At 51.7% G+C, this 16,887-nt stretch overlaps 1 protein-coding gene across 43 annotated transcripts in view; it reads left to right on the forward strand.

Annotated features, from left to right (window-relative positions):
* Positions 1-16,887, forward strand: part of RANBP3 (RAN binding protein 3) — a 53,486-nt gene that overhangs the window by 35,198 nt on the left and 1,401 nt on the right. For 6 of the 43 annotated variants that reach the window (XM_025988511.2, XM_072721669.1, XM_025988522.2 and 3 more), the window contains 11 exons: positions 4,739-4,804; positions 5,553-5,645; positions 6,835-6,953; positions 8,077-8,196; positions 10,123-10,226; positions 11,412-11,490; positions 12,640-12,742; positions 13,299-13,408; positions 14,725-14,845; positions 16,028-16,170; positions 16,674-16,854. In XM_025988511.2, coding sequence (XP_025844296.1) covers positions 4,739-4,804; positions 5,553-5,645; positions 6,835-6,953; positions 8,077-8,196; positions 10,123-10,226; positions 11,412-11,490; positions 12,640-12,742; positions 13,299-13,408; positions 14,725-14,845; positions 16,028-16,170; positions 16,674-16,854 — 1,239 coding nt within the window. Of the gene's footprint in view, positions 1-4,738; positions 4,805-5,552; positions 5,646-6,834; positions 6,954-8,076; positions 8,197-10,122; positions 10,227-11,411; positions 11,491-12,639; positions 12,743-13,283; positions 13,409-14,724; positions 14,846-16,027; positions 16,171-16,673; positions 16,855-16,887 lie in introns of all 43 variants that reach the window. The other 37 variants (XM_025988519.2, XM_025988512.2, XM_072721679.1 and 34 more) reach the window with 7 other exon arrangements.

Consider the following 16,887-nt stretch of genomic DNA (forward strand, 5'->3'; position numbering starts at 1 on the left):
GTCTTTAAGGTGTTGGTTTTGTTTTGTTTTGTTTTCCCCAAAAACAAAAAGCAGTTATAAAGAGGTATATTACTCGTTTTTCAAAATTGTACACAAGCAATACATTCATATCATTTTTTTTTAAAAGCAAATGGGAAATACATAGAGTAAAAGAATCCACTTCCCCCTCTCCCACCCAGAGGTAACTGCTATGAGGTTGATGGAATTTCCCAGACCCCATTTCTGTGCATTAGACTCTCACATTAATCAATGTTACTTAGACCTGTTCAGATAAATATGTAAGCATATTTAATCACAGCTTTAAACCTTGAAGGAAAGTAGCTCTCACCCCTCTGAAGACTATGGAGCCTTCCTTTTTTGGTCTTTCACTAGAGATCCAACTCCAAGATTTCCTGAAAGTTTCTCCCACGTGGCTGAAATTCCTCATAAAAGATTTAATGAGCAAGTTCAACTACCCGAATTCTGTAACCCAACCTGCCTTATATAAATTCATTGCCTACTTCAAAAGCATTGCAAGATAAGTCATACTCTGGCAAGAGGGCGATGTTTTTATAACTTAGGGGGTTGATTCAATAGCACCATTTCAAACAATAGAATTCATTTTGACTCTGAAAGCAAGCTGTTTTGAGCTGATCCCTTCACCAGGTTCTGAGGAGGAGTTTGGTTTGGAAGCAGCCTTGGGAACCCCCAGAGTGCTCGGAGTGCTCGCTTAGCAAGTAGCATTGTGAAAGGTAGAGCCCTGTTAGCCCAGGGGATCAGTCAGCTTCCTATGTCTAGATCACCTCAGGCTGTCAATTTCCATTACAGATCTCACCATCACCTCTAAGATGTGTGAGTGACGGCTCCCCTCTATCTCCCCACAGAACCTTTGTCCTGCAGCATTGAGAACAGGGGTGCCCTGAGGAAAGGGGGTTCCCAGGCCAGGCTGAGGGATACAGATGCAGCCTCACATCCTGGTCCCTGAGTCAGAGTGGAGTCTATCCTCTTCTGTCCTTGCCTGCCTTTTATTTTTTAGCTTTAATTTGGCAGGGGGCTCCCCTGGTTAATTTATGGAAGAATTTTATAAAGCACTTCCATATCCCTTTGCCCATTCAATTTTCCCCAGTCGTCCCAGTGATGTCCTTCACAGCAGAGGGATCAGATCCCCGACCATATACCACATATCTCTCTATCTGTAATACTTCTTCATTCTTTCCTTGACATTTATGGCTTTGAAGATTACAGGCCAGTTATTTTGGAGAAGTTTTTCTGTCTGTGTTTATCCAATGATTCCTGGTAGTTCCACCCAGGTAGTGCCCTTGGGGCTAGAATACCACAGAAGCGAAGCTGTGTTCTTCACACAACACACTGTCCCAGGTGGCACATGGTGCTTACCTGTCCTGGTACCCGTGGGGCTGATTTGCCCACTAGGTTAGTGTGGGCTGTATCAGTTTGTCCACTGTGAGATCATCCCCTTTTTTTCTGAGGAGATACTCTGAGACACTACAAAAGCCCTCTCCTGTCACTGTTGCCCTCCAGTGTCCACCTCCACCGATGTTCTCTTGCTTGGATTAGTCATCACTGGCGATCAATCGCCCAGATGGATCGCCCAAGTGGGGGGGTTTTCTGCGTTCATCGTTAATAGTATGCTTCATCGGTGTTCTGTAAGGGAGCTTTCCTTTCTCCCCACTTAGTCCTTTGTTATATTGTACAGCAAGATGGATGCGTGGATTCCTGTTGTAGTCAACAGGATACATTCTGTCATTATTAGTATAGAATTTCTTTATTAGTACAGAATTTCTTTTAATCATCCCAGATTTGGCTGGCAGGAGTCCCATCAAGCGGGTTCCTGCATCTTTTTGCTATGACGCATTATTCTTTTAAGCACTTTGTTTTGTCCTAACAAGAGGCTCCAGGCTAATCATCGTCTCTCACAAGGGTCCTTAGTGGAGACCAGTCTCTAGAAACAAGATCTGTGTGCTCAGCAGGCTCACCGCCATTGGACTATCCCTGCACTTGGGCCCCCTCGATGCCCAGAAATGGGGACACACACACTCAAACCCATGTGCATACACATGTGTACACATACTTCTTTGTCCATATCTATCTGCATGTGCAGGTGACCCTGGGTTCACACGTATACTTCATATCCAGCACCAACCGGGTTCATCTGAGCTTCCCTGCTTCATATTTCTAACTTTCTTTTTGACAGAAACCTGGCTCTCTTTGTCCACGGTGCATGTCCCCAACACAACCTTTGCCCCTGCCCAGCCCCTGCCAAGCTGTCTCCTCTTAGAGTCTTTTCGTCTTCCGGCATACACCAAGTTGAAGTTGAGCATTGCTTCCCGCAGAGGAAGGGCAAGGCAGAAAGTACCATCAAAGGAGCCTGCTTCCTCTAGACAGGATTAGGAGAAGAGAGAGATTTGCTTCAGAGGGAGCAACCTCTTAACCTCAGTGAGCTCGCAACAGGGCACACATACGCCCTCAAGAAGACACTGGTATAGTCACTCATGCACCCCGGTGATCCTGTCATGTGTGCTAGGGCTCTGGCCTTCAGCGACACCCTTTCATTGTACGCTGACCATGTTGCAGGAAAAGTGAGTTTTTTGAGGCCATGAAAAGAGAGCATGTCTATTTTGGTGAAGATGGGGCCTGCGGGCAGGCCTTGGCTTGGCTGTCCTGTGAGCATACCACCCTGCTGCCTTGGCTCCTTCGTCCCTAGTTGCTGTGACAGATGTGGCATGCCCTATCTGTCTTGTCTGTCGTCCATTCACTGCAGCATTCAGTGTGACTTCTTGTGCATCTGTGGGGTGGACCAGGTGCCAGGCCCAATTCCAGCAGATGCTCAGTGACAGTGATGTCCAGGCCTCCGCCCCCACTGGTCAGCCGAAGCTGGCTACAAGGGTCAAGCACTGCTGCTAGCATTGCTCTGCACAGAGCAGAGAGGTGGAAAGTGATCAGTAGCCACAATGTAAGCATTATAAAGCCAGCTGTAAAGCTTTTTAAAAATTAGTTCAATTGTGAGTTTCATCTCAATTTTTTTTTAATGTTTGTAAATTGCCACTCATCTTCTGAATAGTCCTGAGCTTTGGAAATGTGATTCAGTATTTCTCTCCTAAAGAGGAACATCTGGCAGCATGTCTTCCCCTGCATCTGTGGTGTCTGATTCTCCTGAGTGTGGTTTTTATGACCTCTCTCTTACGGGAGAGACCCCAGCTCACTAACACAGGCTCTTGGGAGCCTAGTGGACTCAATTCCTTCATACTAACTAGCAGCGAGAGTTTTTGTAATCCCATTTTTGCCCAAGGAGAGCAGTTTGGCTCACCAGCATGCAGACAACAGGAAGAAGGCTTTCCTGCTTTGTTGAGAACTCTGCATTGACTTTGTTTTATGCCTCAGAGTTTGGCCTGAAGGCATTTGTGTTGTTGCAGTGTACCATTGGTTGGTTTTTAGGTATCCACAGAATTGTGCAGCCGTCACCATAATTAATTTTAGATCATTCCATCACCCCAAAGAGAAGCCCCGTCCCCATGAGCAGTCACCTTCCACCCCCTCCCCAGACCCTGGCAACCAAGAATCTACTTTCTGTCTCCATGGATTCACCTGTTGTGAATGTTTCATATAAATAGAATCCCATATTAAGTGATTTTCTAAGATCTCTTCCCATTTGTTTTTCCTCCAACGATGTTTTGTAGTTTTTGTCTGTTAAATTTATTTCCAAGTTTTATTCTCTTTGGTGCTATTATAAATGGAACTGTTTCCTTCATTTTTGGATTATTCATTGCCAGCGTATAGATACACACAATTGATTTTTGTGTATTGATCTTGTTCCCTGCACCCTGACAAAGGTTTTTTCAAATGAGTTGGACCTTCGCACAAAAACGAGGTTGCCTCTGGTGGCCCAGAATGCTGCGGTCCTTGTGCTGCCCCAGGAACAGACCTGACATGTTGGAATCACAGGGCTTATTATGCTGATCCTTCCTGTCAAGGCAGATTAGACAGTCCCCACTCCCCACCCCTTATGAGATAGACCAAGTCACCAGCACACACAGATGAAGGGATTTGTGTGGACCAGTGGCCCAGCAAAAAGCAGGTTTTGACCCATCACCCTGCTTCCTTCCCCTTCCTTGTCCTGGGCCTTCCAGTGCTCTCGGGAAGGAATGAAGTGAATCTCTCCAGGCACATCTGGAAAGAGAGCAAGCCTGCTGCTGTCTGCCACCTTTGATCTTTCACCACAGAAAACGTGTCTCATTTCCCAGACATCTGCTTGTAGTACAGAGAGGCTTCTCCTAACTACAGATACATCCTCTGACAAGTCCTCTAAGAAAGGGAGACGGGTCCTGGGGACCTTTATTAGGTGGCTCCCTGACATTCTGCAGGGCCTTTGAGGCCGTCACAGCTCTTGGCAAGTTACTGGGTGAGGTAGCCCAGGGATGGACCAGCTTTATACTCACTGTCACTTTTGTCTCACACCTTCGACACCACCTGGTCTTTAATTGTCAGCACCTGGCCTGAAGCCAGCACTTCCCACAACCCCCTGCTTCTTCCTCGTCCAAGCTGCCTTATGACCTTGGTGGTTGAACCAGGCTTCTGCATTTGTGTTTTAACTTGGAAACATGTCCCTGGTTCTCCAGGCTTGTGGCCACTGAGGTCCAGACCACAGTCTTCCCCATCCCTTGACCCTCTCAGCTTTGCTGTTGGCCCCATCTCTACACCCCCTAGGCAGGCCTGCTTTTTATCTTTTGTCTTCTGCTTGTAGAGGAAAAGAGCAGTGGATTCCGGTTGAAGCCACCAACATTGATCCACGGCCAGGCACCTAGTGCAGGTAGGTGCCCACCTATAAGAAGGAAAGTGGAAGGGCTTTCTCACACCCTTCCTCTCTGTGTAGCATCTGTTTGCACAGCAGCCTAAGGCAACCCAGCCTGCATGCTCCAGGCTCAGCCTGCTATCTAGGTCATTGCAGTTACCTGGCATATGAGCACTAAAAAGTCACTTTAAGGAGCCCATCAGACCAAGAAGATTGTCCTACCTGTAAGCCCTCCACCACCCTGAGGGGGGTGGGGATGGTGAGGGAGCAGACTCGGCTCAGTGTGGGGCTCTATGCCCAGCACAGGCTCAGTTGATCCAGGCTGTGTCTCCAGAGTATCCCAGCCCCAGGAAGCCACAGAGTAAGCCTGATTAGCAGAGTGGCCACGATCCAGTGGCATGCCGCTGGGGAGCAGAGCCTGGCAGTGGTGCAGAGTTGGAAGCATTCTCTCATGCTTCTTGCCCAATATGTGTTTGGCAGACAGATTTTCTCAGCATGGCACTTTGAAAAGCAGGTGCAAAGGGTATTTTTATTTGAGCCCGAGCAGAGTCTTAAATTCTGGGGGGCTGCCTATGCCTCTCCCTTCACCATCTGTGCTTGATCCTTGAGCCCAGCACTTGAGGATAGCTGTCCCTTGGTTCCCCGCCTCCCCCCATGGCATTACTGTACTCACTCAATTTCTGTAAAGCCCCTGAGAGCCAGTACAGGGCTGTGTGTTTCTACCCATGAAGTCTGAAGGCCCAGGCAAGCAGATCTCTCTTCTCAGGTCTGCCAAGCCAGAAGCCCAAGGAACAACAGCGGAGTGTGCTTCGCCCGGCAGTGTTACAAGCCCCACAGCCAAAGGCACTCTCACAGACCGGTAAGAATCTGCCCTGGCATCCAGGCTCACTCAGCAGGGTGTAGAGTGATCCTGAAGTTGGCCTGGGACAGCTGTTTCTCGACACAGGTGACTTTGGCCCTATCTGCTGAATGCACTCAGAAATAGCTGTGGGAACAATCCTGTAAATTCGTGGTGAGGGACGCCTGGGTGGCTCAGCGGTTAATCGTCTGCCTTTGGCTCAGAGCGTGATCCTGGTCCTGGGATCGAGTCCCACCCACATCAGGCTCCCTGCGAGGAGCCTGCTCTTCCCTCTACCTGTGTCTCTGCCCCTCTCTCTGTATCTCTCTATGAATAAATAAATAAAATCTTTTTTTAAAAAAAAGGTAAAATAAATAAATAAATCTCTGGTGAGCCCAGAGAAGACGGTCCCACCGTCTCCCTGTGGCACCAGGCCAAGGTGACCACTAGGTAAGACCTGCTTTCTGCGCACACTGGCTTCACAAAAGCTGGCTCCTCTCGAGTGTCTCCGGTTCAGCCCAGCATATTTGCAGGCAAAACTTGGCACTGTGTGTCTGAGAGATTTGAAGGGTCATTTTGGTTATGTGCACAAATTCATCTGATTTTCCACCATAAGACCTAAATCTTAAGCCATATTTCCATGATCTCCACGCAGGTCATGGTGTTCAGTTGACCTTTTAGTTTCTTAATGAGCTTTTCTTGTCTTTCTCTTGGCCTCTCCCTGTAATTCAAAAATTCATCAGAAGCAATCCAACATCCCACATGGGGGAAATAGTTAATATTTCTGAAGAGTTTCAACAGGAAAGCTTTTTATAAGCGAGGCTAACCAATCAGCCAAATTTAAAGCTGCGCACATCATGTGATCTCAGCTATTTATAGGGAAAAGTGCATAGAATAAAGATGTTATGAGTAAAACGTTTTATAAAACTCATAATCGTTCCTTCAATATATATTACTTTTCTCTTTTATCTTCACAGTATCGTTTCTGAGTACACTAAAATTCATACGGTTCTTTGTGGAGTAAGCAATAAGATATTCTCACCTCTGTGAGGTTTTAGTTCTGAGGTTGGGTTTTTCAATGTAAGAATGTGATTTTCAGTAGGGACACTAGATCCTTTTCTTTAAAGAGGAGAAATTACACTGTTGGTCTAAATGGTGGAAGGGAGCGCTCGAGGTTTCACACACACACCCCATCTTCTTGTCCCTGCAGTCCCAAGCAGCGGGACCAACGGAGTCAGTATCCAAGCAGACTGCACGGGGGCCGTGACAGCAACATCACCTGACAACCCTGCACGGAGAAGTCCCTCTGACGAGGTGCGAGCACTTGAGGTGTGTCTGTGCTGGGCAGGGAGCACCTGAAACTTCTCGGAGCTTTACTGAGTGTGTAGACAAGTTACCTGCTCAGAGCAGTGCCTGGGTGGGCCCGTGTTAAGGCTTTCTGTATTTGCTCAGTGGTGTGCGTGTGCAACTGCAGCTGATGTCCATAATTGCTAGAATGCCAAGGATGGTCTGTCCGCGGTTCCAGAGTTCTGTCTGGGTTCCAGAGGCCAGACCCAGCACCTCCCCGTACAAGTGGCCATCTGGCCTCTGGGGGGGCGGGGGTCCCTGGAGCCACAGGAATGGCTTTCATTGATGAGATAGTGTGCCCTTTTACATGGAAAGCTCTCTCCCCTCCCTGTTTCCACACCTGAACAACACGGGGGTTCGCATAGGTAGGCCCATTCTAGCTGAAGAAATCAGCTCAGACATTGATTGATTGATTGATTGATTGATTGATTGATTGATAGGCAGACACAGCAAAGTCTGGGGTTCTGGGTTTCTATAGGCCAAGAGCATGTGTTTTCTAGTGGTATTGCCCAGCAACTGAAAAATGAGGAGCATGTACCAAAGAGCCTGCATTTGCGGGTGGCAGAGGTGAATCTGAAATGCAAGTTGCAGCACCGCACCAAGGCTTCCATTCACAAAGCCAGATTGCATGTGTGTGTTTCTTTCGACTGGGCTGTTTTGGCAGCTGAGCTGCTGCCTGAGTTCTGGCCCCTCCACCTCCCCCACACCCCCCATAGTTGCTGGAGCGCAAATGGTGAAAGCGATCATCTACAATTCATTTTTAAAACATCCCTGAGCAACCCCCGCTCCTTCAGACCACAATTAGCAGAATTAAAATTAGGAGCCATCTTTGCAACCTGCTGCTGCTTGGAGACTTGGATAGCTAGGGCGGCTAGTGCAGCAGGGCTGTGAGCTGGAGGGAGTCTGGGAAGCTGCCTGGCCCGCCCGCCTCCGGCGACCCCGGGGAGTCAAGGACAGGTCACACCCGGGCGGCAGCAGCCCCCTGGGGACCTGAGCCAGAGGAGACCCCTTGAGCAGACGGAACTGCGAGAGATGGCCCGCCTTGCTTCTTGGGGCTAACCTGTCACTTCTTTTCAGTTGTTGTCTTGTTTTTGTTTCAAACTAGGAGAAAGAGCCCCAGAAAAATGAGTCTAGCGATACTTGTGAGGAGGAGAACTGTGAGAAAAGAGAGCAAGTTGCACAGCAGGCGTTTGTGTTCGGGCAGAACCTGAGGGACCGAGTCAAGGTGTGTGGATCAGAGGCCTGAATGGGTGCTCGCACTCTGGGGTCGGTCTCTTCTGCCTCCTCCAGTTCAACCATAGGACCTCCGCTTCTCCCTTCAGGGGGCGGGAGGTGGAGGTGGCGCAGCCGCGGGCTCGTCCCTGACTGCTGACATGGCCTCCCTGCTGCACTGCTCAGCTCCCGGCGTGCTCCCTGGCGGCCTCCCTTGTTCTCCCAGTCACCGGGGACGGGATGAAACCGAGCGTGCCTCTCCTTGGAAACCAACATTTTCGTAGCAAAGGGGACAGCACCATCCGATGCTTTCAACATCACTGGAGAGCTTGTCATTGCCTAACTTGGGAGCTGCTCTGTCTTGGCACAAAGCAACGTTTAGACAGGTTCATTGTCAGTTGTTGGAGGGCTGGGTGTCCTAGGGTACCAGGTGGCATCCCTGGCCCTCCCCCTCTGGGTGCCAGGAGTATGCCCCCACCCCCTGATATGGCAACCCAAAGTGTCCCCTCATGAGGCTGAGCATTCCCTTTGGGACCAAGTCACCCCTAATTGAGAATCATTACTTTATTTTTTTTAAGGTAGGGCAGATAGAAAAATAACTATTCTGTCCCATACTAGGCAATAGCATCTGTCCCCTCCTGGCTGACCCCAAGGCCTATTGGTCTAGTCTGGGGACTTTGAGTCAGGGGTAGAGAGCATCTGGCAGGGGCTCTGGGCTCGGGACCCTGTGTGCTTTCGCTCTGAGAGGCCAGAATTAAGCAACACTACCTTTCCAGCCACCAGGATAGAGTGTCCCTCTGTGCCGTTTCCAGCAGCTCATCTGGCAGGAGTTCCTTTAGAAGCCTGAGACACAACATAAGTGGCTGTGTCTGGGGACATTTGTGGTTGTCACGGCTATGATGTAGGTACCACTGCCATCCAGTGGGTGGGAGCAGGGGATGCTGCCCAATACCCCACAGTGTCCAGGGCGGCTTCCCCACAGAGAAAGATCCAGCCCCAATGTCAGTGATGCTGAGAAGGAGAAATCCTGAAATAAAGGAATAAAAGTCTCTCCAGCACGTAGAAAACATCAGGTTGTGCCATCTGCCTTCTCCTTTGGTGTTCGCTGTCCAACAGAAACACAAATCCCTAGGGATGAAAAGTAGGCATTGCTGTTGCATGACTTTAGCCAAAGTAATGAGTCCCTTGGAGGCTGCTTGCTCCAGGGAGGAGGAAGCCGGAGAAGGAAGGGCCTTGAGATCCACCTGTGCTGGGGGGCAGGGGCCTGGCCTAAACCGCCAGGTCAAGTCTGTTCCTAGAGTCCAGGGGAATGGCTGCCTTGAAATTGGGGCCGAGGCCCTGTCTTACGGAGGCCCAGGGCTCACGTGATCTGTAGTATCACAGTTACATGCCAGCTTCTCAATGGGGGTGATTTCTTGGCACCCTGATCCCCTGCTTTCTCACTCAGTAGGTCGAGGTTGATAATACCTCTCAGGGTTCCTGGGAGTATCACATTCCATGATAGATTCAACAGAGCTGGCACAGCAGTTAGCAAGCATAAAAAAATAAAAGCCCTCAAGAAATGATGTTTTTATTATATTTATAATAAACCCCTTAAAATGCCAGATTTAGAAGCTGTGACCTCTCATTACAAGCATTGGTGAAAAGGGGAACAAGATGTCAATTGAAGGATTTCTTTTTTTAAACAAAGTAGAAAAAGTTCCCTGATGCCTTACAAACTCTTTTTCTATCTTAACCATTAAAAGCAGAAATGGCGAAGTTGATTACAGCGCATGCCCCCCCCCCCCGCCGTGTACGCGCGTGCACATACACACACACACACACACACACACACACACACGAGCTGTGCCATACGCCCTGGGGTATGCAGACAGGCTGAGCTGTAGAGGTCCCGAACAGGCGTTGTCTGGGCAGTAAGTGTCGCCTCTCTGTTTCCCAGTTAACAAATGAGAACACCGAAGTAGCTGACATGGAGAATGCCGGACACCCCAGTTCAGAAACGCCAACTGCGACCAACTATTTCCTTCAGTATATCAGCTCCAGGTGTGTGTCTTGGGCCGGGTGGCCAGCCTCAGAGTGGCCCAGGTCATCCCCTAGCCTGGGGCCCAGGGTGAGGAGGCAGCACCTGGACCAGGAACCTGGTCCTTCTGGAGGGCAGGATGGAGGTGGGGGTGGGGGAAGCAGATTTCACCAGAATCCTGGATCTCCTCCCCCGCCCAATCCCCTGGCTCCCTCCCTTATTCCCATTCTGGGCACATCTGTGAAGGGGCCAGGATGGTGTGTTTCAACAGACAAGGCAGGACCCAAGTTCTCCTTGGCCCTTGGAGTGACCTCTGTCACCTGGATTTCATGCTCAGAGCAGAACCCAGTGGACCAGTGGCTGCTTGGCTGCCTCCTGTTACCTGCCAGGTTCCGGCCTATGGGGACCCCTTACCCTGGATTTGGGTTCGCTGGTGGTTAACACTGCTGGTGGTGGTGCTCACTAGTGGCCTGGGTGCCCCATGGATATTTCAGATAAAAAGGAGACAAGCCAGCAGAGTAGATAGAGAACATGGGCGTGGACTTCAGAGAGACCTGGCATGAATGGTGGTGACCTCACACTTGGCTTCCTAGACCCTGATTAGCAAAGTGCATTGGATATTGCTTTAAAGACATTTTTTGTACTGCAGCATTTCCCAGATTGGGATGTGCTTACACCCGTGACATCTTAAACTAGATGAAATGTGATGGTGACAGCAGCTCCGAGGTCATCCAGTGTCCTCTGCCAGCAGCCCAGGGGCAGGAGGTGTCCTTTCCTTTGTGCAGCCCAGGGGGACTAGTGGGTTCCTTCAGGGAAGTAGGTGGCGCCTGGTCTGACCTCTGCGATCAGCCTCTCTGAAGTGGTATCTTCATGCACCCCGAAGGGGACACCCGCCTCAAGGAGGTTGGGGATGATGAGGTGACTGTCAGGCGTGTCCACATGCAGTGGACCCTTGGAAGTGGGAGCTGAGGGTCTGTGTTCCCTGGTCAGCACAGCGTGACTCAGAGGCTTGTGAGCACCTAACCCCAGTGTGCTGGCCCATCCCCTGGAGGGGAGGCTGAGGGGCGCCAACACTGTGCTTTCTGCACCAAGGGTTTGGCCCTTAACCCACTCTGGCCGTGCACATGCATGTGCAACACATGCAAGTGTGTACACCTGTCTGCCCCCCTCCATTGGGTGCCCACACCCACAGCATGCCTTCTCTTCAGTTTAGACAACTCGACCAATAGTGCCGACACTGCCAGCAACAAATTCGTGTTTGGCCAGAACATGAGCGAGCGCGTGCTGGTGAGTGGCCCCTGTGGGGACTGTTTGTCCTGGGGCCCCAGGGCGAGGGACATGTGAATATGGCTGCCACCTTGTCTCCTATAAAGTGAAGATGCTTCTAGTTACAAGAGAAAGAAGACCCAACTCAGACTTGGGGGCGGGGTCGTTGCATCAGGAAGCTCTCCAGGAGCTGGTGTTCGGGCTTCCTGCCTTTCTTCTCTGCCAGCTAGCTTAGCTTCATCCTGGAATAGGCTTCCCCTTAAGTCTGGGGCCATGCTCCCTCCTGGCTGAGGCCAGCTGCAATGACAGTCATCAGACCAGAGTCCTTAGCCATGTGCTTCTGAGCCACCTCTGAGCCGAGGGAGTTCAGCTTCACACCCCCCACCCCACCCCTATCCCTGACTGTGAGGCTGCAGCATGGAGGGGGCTTTGGGGAAGGGGCCTTGGAGGGGCCCCTGCAGTGTCCCAGGTGTCTGCTGGACACACCATGGCCAGGGCACTTGGGTACCCTTATGCTGTCTCCCCATCCAAGAAAGCCTGGCCAGCCTGGGATGGGGTTCTAAAATTATTTACCTGCTTCCTTATTTTTGTTCCTTTTCTTTCCTTATCCAATGCATGTGAGGCCACTGTGTCCATTGTGAGTGTGGCTAAGGAGCTGTTTTCTCCCACTTAACATTTCCATCTTTGTGTTACACTAAGGAGCCTCCTGCTGCTTTCCTTAAGCATCAATACTATTATTTTCCTTTTACAACAAAATGGTCCAAGAGCTGCCTCACACAGAGATAAACAGCTGGTGGCATACACCTCCCTGAGATGTCAGGGGAGTCCCTACTTAGGGACTTGGAGGGCAGTTCACCTAGAGGGTAGAAGGGTGGATCTGGGAGGGCCGAGCTGCCTGTATCAGAAGGGTACTTTTCTGGTTTTACCACCAAATGATGCTCAGGAACGTTGTGTGGAAACAAGGCTGCAGGCTAGAACCCACCCCCTGGGGAGGGGTTGTCTAGGCTCCTCTGCCCAGTCTGGGTGGGTCCCCAAAGCTGTGAAGAAAAAGCCCTCTGGGAGTCCTTGCTGAGAGCTGCCATCCCAGCAGAGGGGCTTCCTGTTCCACAGCGGCTGGCCCACGAGCACCCAAGCATGCTCTCCTCCCCATGTGCTTCCATCTCCCTGCAGAGCCCGCCCAAATTAAATGAAGTCAGTTCAGATGCCACCAGGGAAAATGCAGCTGCTGAGTCCGGGTCTGAGTCCTCGTCCCAGGAGGCCACCCCTGAGAAAGGTATGCTGCAGTCCCACTGACTTGTGGGAAGGGTACCAAGCGACAGGGTCATTATCCATCCACACCCCTGCCCAGGAGGGCCCCAGCTCTCTGCAGCATTAGTAGCCACGCATGAACCAGACACTGGGGCATTGTTGAAAAGCCATGGGTGCTGGTTTTCAGCAAGCAGAGAGGGGACGTGTTCATCCTAAAGGAGCAAGGCCTTGGTGTTTCAGGATGACTCTGGGGATAGGATTATTGAGGAGGGTTTCCCCCTCTTGCCCTGAGGTTGGGAAGGGGAGTTTCTCTTCAGTGTTCTGTGTGAAGAATCTCACTGTTCCCCTGTCCTCTACTAAATGAATGGCAGTGGGAAATCTGGAGCCATGCTGGCATCTAGCTCCCAGATGGTCTCCCCACAGATCCAGGGCCAGATTGCTGTATTTCTGGGGTCCGCTCCAGGTCCCAGGAGCCGGCACCCTTGAGGCAGAGCCAGCCCTTTTCTGTCTCCCGTGAGGTACACACACACGCACACCCCAACAAATAAATAGTCAATGTCGTTTAGCTAATAACATTTCAGAGTCCCTGGCCGAGTCGGCAGCTGCCTACACCAAGGCAACAGCACGGAAGTGTTTGTTGGAAAAAGTGGAAGTCATCACCGGGGAGGAGGCAGAGAGCAACGTGTTACAGGTGAGACAGGCCTGGAGGGAGGGCATCTGGCCCTTAGGTGGTGGTATGAGAGGCCATCCTCCATAGCCCCCGGCTTCTCCATGCATCTGAGGGGTTGGACCCCCCTGTCGGCCCCACACAGTGGACCTCCCTGGGCAGTGCCCCACTCCCTGGGACCTCATTGGCAGAGCTTCTGAGAGCTTAGTGTGAGCACTTCTAAGGAACTTCTGGTCCTGCTTTGTTTTTGAGCAGAGGGATCTGTTTTGAGGCATTCTCGATAGTTCGGGGCATTACAGAGACTGTCGTAACAAAGACCCAGGATGAATGGCTGTGATTGTTTTGGCACACTCTCACCCCGAGTTGTTTTATTAGGGAACCAGGATCACAGATGCAGCTCAAACTTGTCCCGCCTTTCCTCTGCATCCCAGGGCAACATGAACACTTTCAGGGCACTGAAATGAAAAGCTAAGATGTTCATTGTTGCTGCTTTTCATTGTTGTGCGCATGCGCCTTTAAAGTGTACAAGTCAGTGGTTTTTAGCGTATTCACGGATTTATGCAACTGCCACCACTGTCAAAATAGAACAGTTTTGTCCACAAAACAGAAACTTTGCCCGTCAGCAGTCATCCCTCATGCCCTCCCCAGTGGCCCCCACGAGCCCCCTTCCCGTCCATGGATGAGCCTGTCCTGGACGTGTCACACACGTGGACTCACACACCGTGTGGCCCTCTGTGTCTGGTTCCCTCCCTGAGTGTCGTGGGCTCAGGGTCTGTCCCCGGGGCATGCCAAGTGACGTGTGTAGAGAGACTTTTAGGTTTCCACCTGTTAGCTATTATGAATCTTGGTACGGTGAACATGTGCGGGCTCTGGTATGCAGATACCTGTCATTTCTCTTGAGTAGATCTCTAGGAGCAGAGTGTCTGGCCCATTGGTAACTCCACGTGTAATGTGGGGAGCACATTTCTGTAGCAGCTGTGCAGTGTTTCATTCCTGCCAGCCATGTGTGAGCTTCTGATTGCTCTACCACCTACCCGGTGACTGCTATTACCTGGCTTTTTGATGCCTTCTAGCAAGTGCAGCGTGGTATCTCCTTATGGCTTTTATCTTCATTTCCTTGCTGATTCTTTCTGCCCCTCTGACAGTGTAAAATTCATCTTAGCCGGAGAGCAGGACACAAAACTGGCCAAGGGCCAAATGTACCCTCCCAGGCCATAGTTGGCTACCCCCTACCTTGTAGTTCACTCAGGGTAGAGGGGGGAGGGTCCCAGGAGTTTGTCCACACCAGCATCCACCCAGCCAGGGCCCCAGCTCACCCAGAGGGATGCCTTGTGTTCCAGATCCAGTGTAAGCTGTTTGTCTTTGACAAGGCCTCGCAGTCATGGGTGGAGAGAGGCCGGGGGCTGCTCAGGCTCAACGACATGGCATCGACTGATGATGGGACGCTCCAGTCCCGACTAGGTGAGCTGCAGTGTGGTCTCTGTGGAGGGTTCCAGGATGGCACAGAGCTCCCAAGGCCCAGGAGGGCAGGATCCCCACACAGGTCCCCACTTGGAGAGTCCCGGCACCCACAGTTTGCAGGGCCAGGCCCCATCCCAAGGCTTTTGCTGCCAGCTTGTCCATGACTCTCCTCTTTGTGAGTGTGATGAAAGTAGATGAAACTACTTAGCAACTCCTGAACTTGTTTTCTAATAATGAAAGTGCTGGTGGTTTTATGATGGCAATGGGAAAATAAGAATTCAAACAGTCCCATCCAGCCTGTGATCCCTGTCAAAGACCTTCCTCCAGCCCATCCCAACTGCTCCACGTGCCTCGGAGGTGGGCCCATCAGGCACAGAGGGCTTAGGGAGTGGACACAGGGAGATCTGGTCGGTTGGAGCCCAGGACCCTACCCCATAGCCTTCCAGAGCTGGCCTGAGCTGCTCTGTCTGAGGCCATATGGGGCACCGGGTTGGGGTGGGGAGAAGTGGGCTGGTGGGTAGACAAGGTGTCCCCATGTCCCAGGGTCAGGGCACATCCAAGGAGGATGGGTTCTGATAAAACAGGAAGGCTGATGGTGGCCTCAGGCCTGCTACGGGTAGATGTGATGTACACTTCCGGAAAAGGAAGAAAGGTCTGTACCCTCTTTGTCTCCACTGTATGTTGCTCTCGATCTGTCTTTGTCTCCTTCCTGGTGGAAGCTCTAAGCAGCCATTGGCCTCAACCTTTTTCCTAAGAAAACTGCAGAATAGGGCTGGGGCTTGGCCTGTGAGTGGGGCCCGTCACGGGGCATCAGCTTCTTTGCAGTTTGTCACATAAAGAATATGCATGTGTGCAGCTCCCAAATGTCCCTCTCTGGCCCTGCCTCCCACCTAATCATCCCCCAAGGGAGCTGCCCGCATTGCACTGCTGGGTGGACCAGCAGAACCCTCCCTGTGATGGGTGGGGTGGGGTGGGGGCAGGGCAGGGGGAGCTGGCTGTTACAGTGCTGGCCTTCAGTGTGTGGGGGGCCGTGCTCAGCAGACTGGTGGGCAGCTTCTGCAGACCTTGAGAGAATTGTGGGATTTTACCCTGGGGTGTTTTCATTCTGGAATGTGTCTGTTCTCATAGCTGGCTGTTGGGTGGGTGTCACGGGCCAGGGCTGAGTGGCCTTATTGGTTGCAGTGATGCGGACCCAGGGCAGCTTGCGACTGATCCTCAACACCAAGCTCTGGGCACAGATGCAAATCGACAAGGCCAGTGAGAAGAGCATACGCATCACAGCCATGGACACTGAGGACCAGGGCGTGAAGGTTTTCTTGATCTCAGTGAGTAGCCCTGGGGATGGGACAGGCTACTACTAAGGAGATGCCCAAACAGACCCCTGGACAAGGGTGGTGCCCTCCTGAGCTCCCACAGAAGGCAGGTTCCTGGGTATACCAATTGGGCCACATGGAGCTACACGAACTACTGGCCCCCTAAGAGGGTGCTCTGTGGTACAGCAGTCAGCGCTCTACACTGGGGGTATGGGCTGGGGAGCGAACAGGGAGGCCTCTAGGCCAGCCAGTTTCCAAAAGAAGCAAGTCAGAACGGATCGGTGGAGGGGAGACAGGAGTGGCCCTGCATCACTGCTGTCATCCCAGCTGAGCCCCGGGAAGGACGGGCCCTGGGGCATCAGAAGCTTCTGTCTGCTGTCCCTGAGTTTTCTGAGGAGAGAGGGATAGGCTCCTCCCCAGACACAGCCTAGGGATTGTGGCATGCCATCACAGGGGGGCAGCACACACCCCAACAAGAGATCTTATAACCCACTGCTTCCCTCTGCCTCTCCCAGGCAAGTTCCAAGGACACGGGCCAGCTGTATGCAGCTCTGCACCATCGCATCCTGGCCCTGCGCAGCCGCGTGGAGCAGGAGCAGGAAGCCAAGATGCCTGCCCCTGAACCTGGGGCAGCCCCGTCCAATGAGGACGACAGTGACGAGGATGTCCTGGCTCCGTCGGGGGCCACCGGAGGTGGTGAGCCAATGGTCCCAGCCCTGGAGGGTACGG

This window comes from Vulpes vulpes, chromosome 9 (genome assembly GCF_048418805.1).
Source record: "Vulpes vulpes isolate BD-2025 chromosome 9, VulVul3, whole genome shotgun sequence".
NCBI lineage: Eukaryota > Metazoa > Chordata > Mammalia > Carnivora > Canidae > Vulpes > Vulpes vulpes.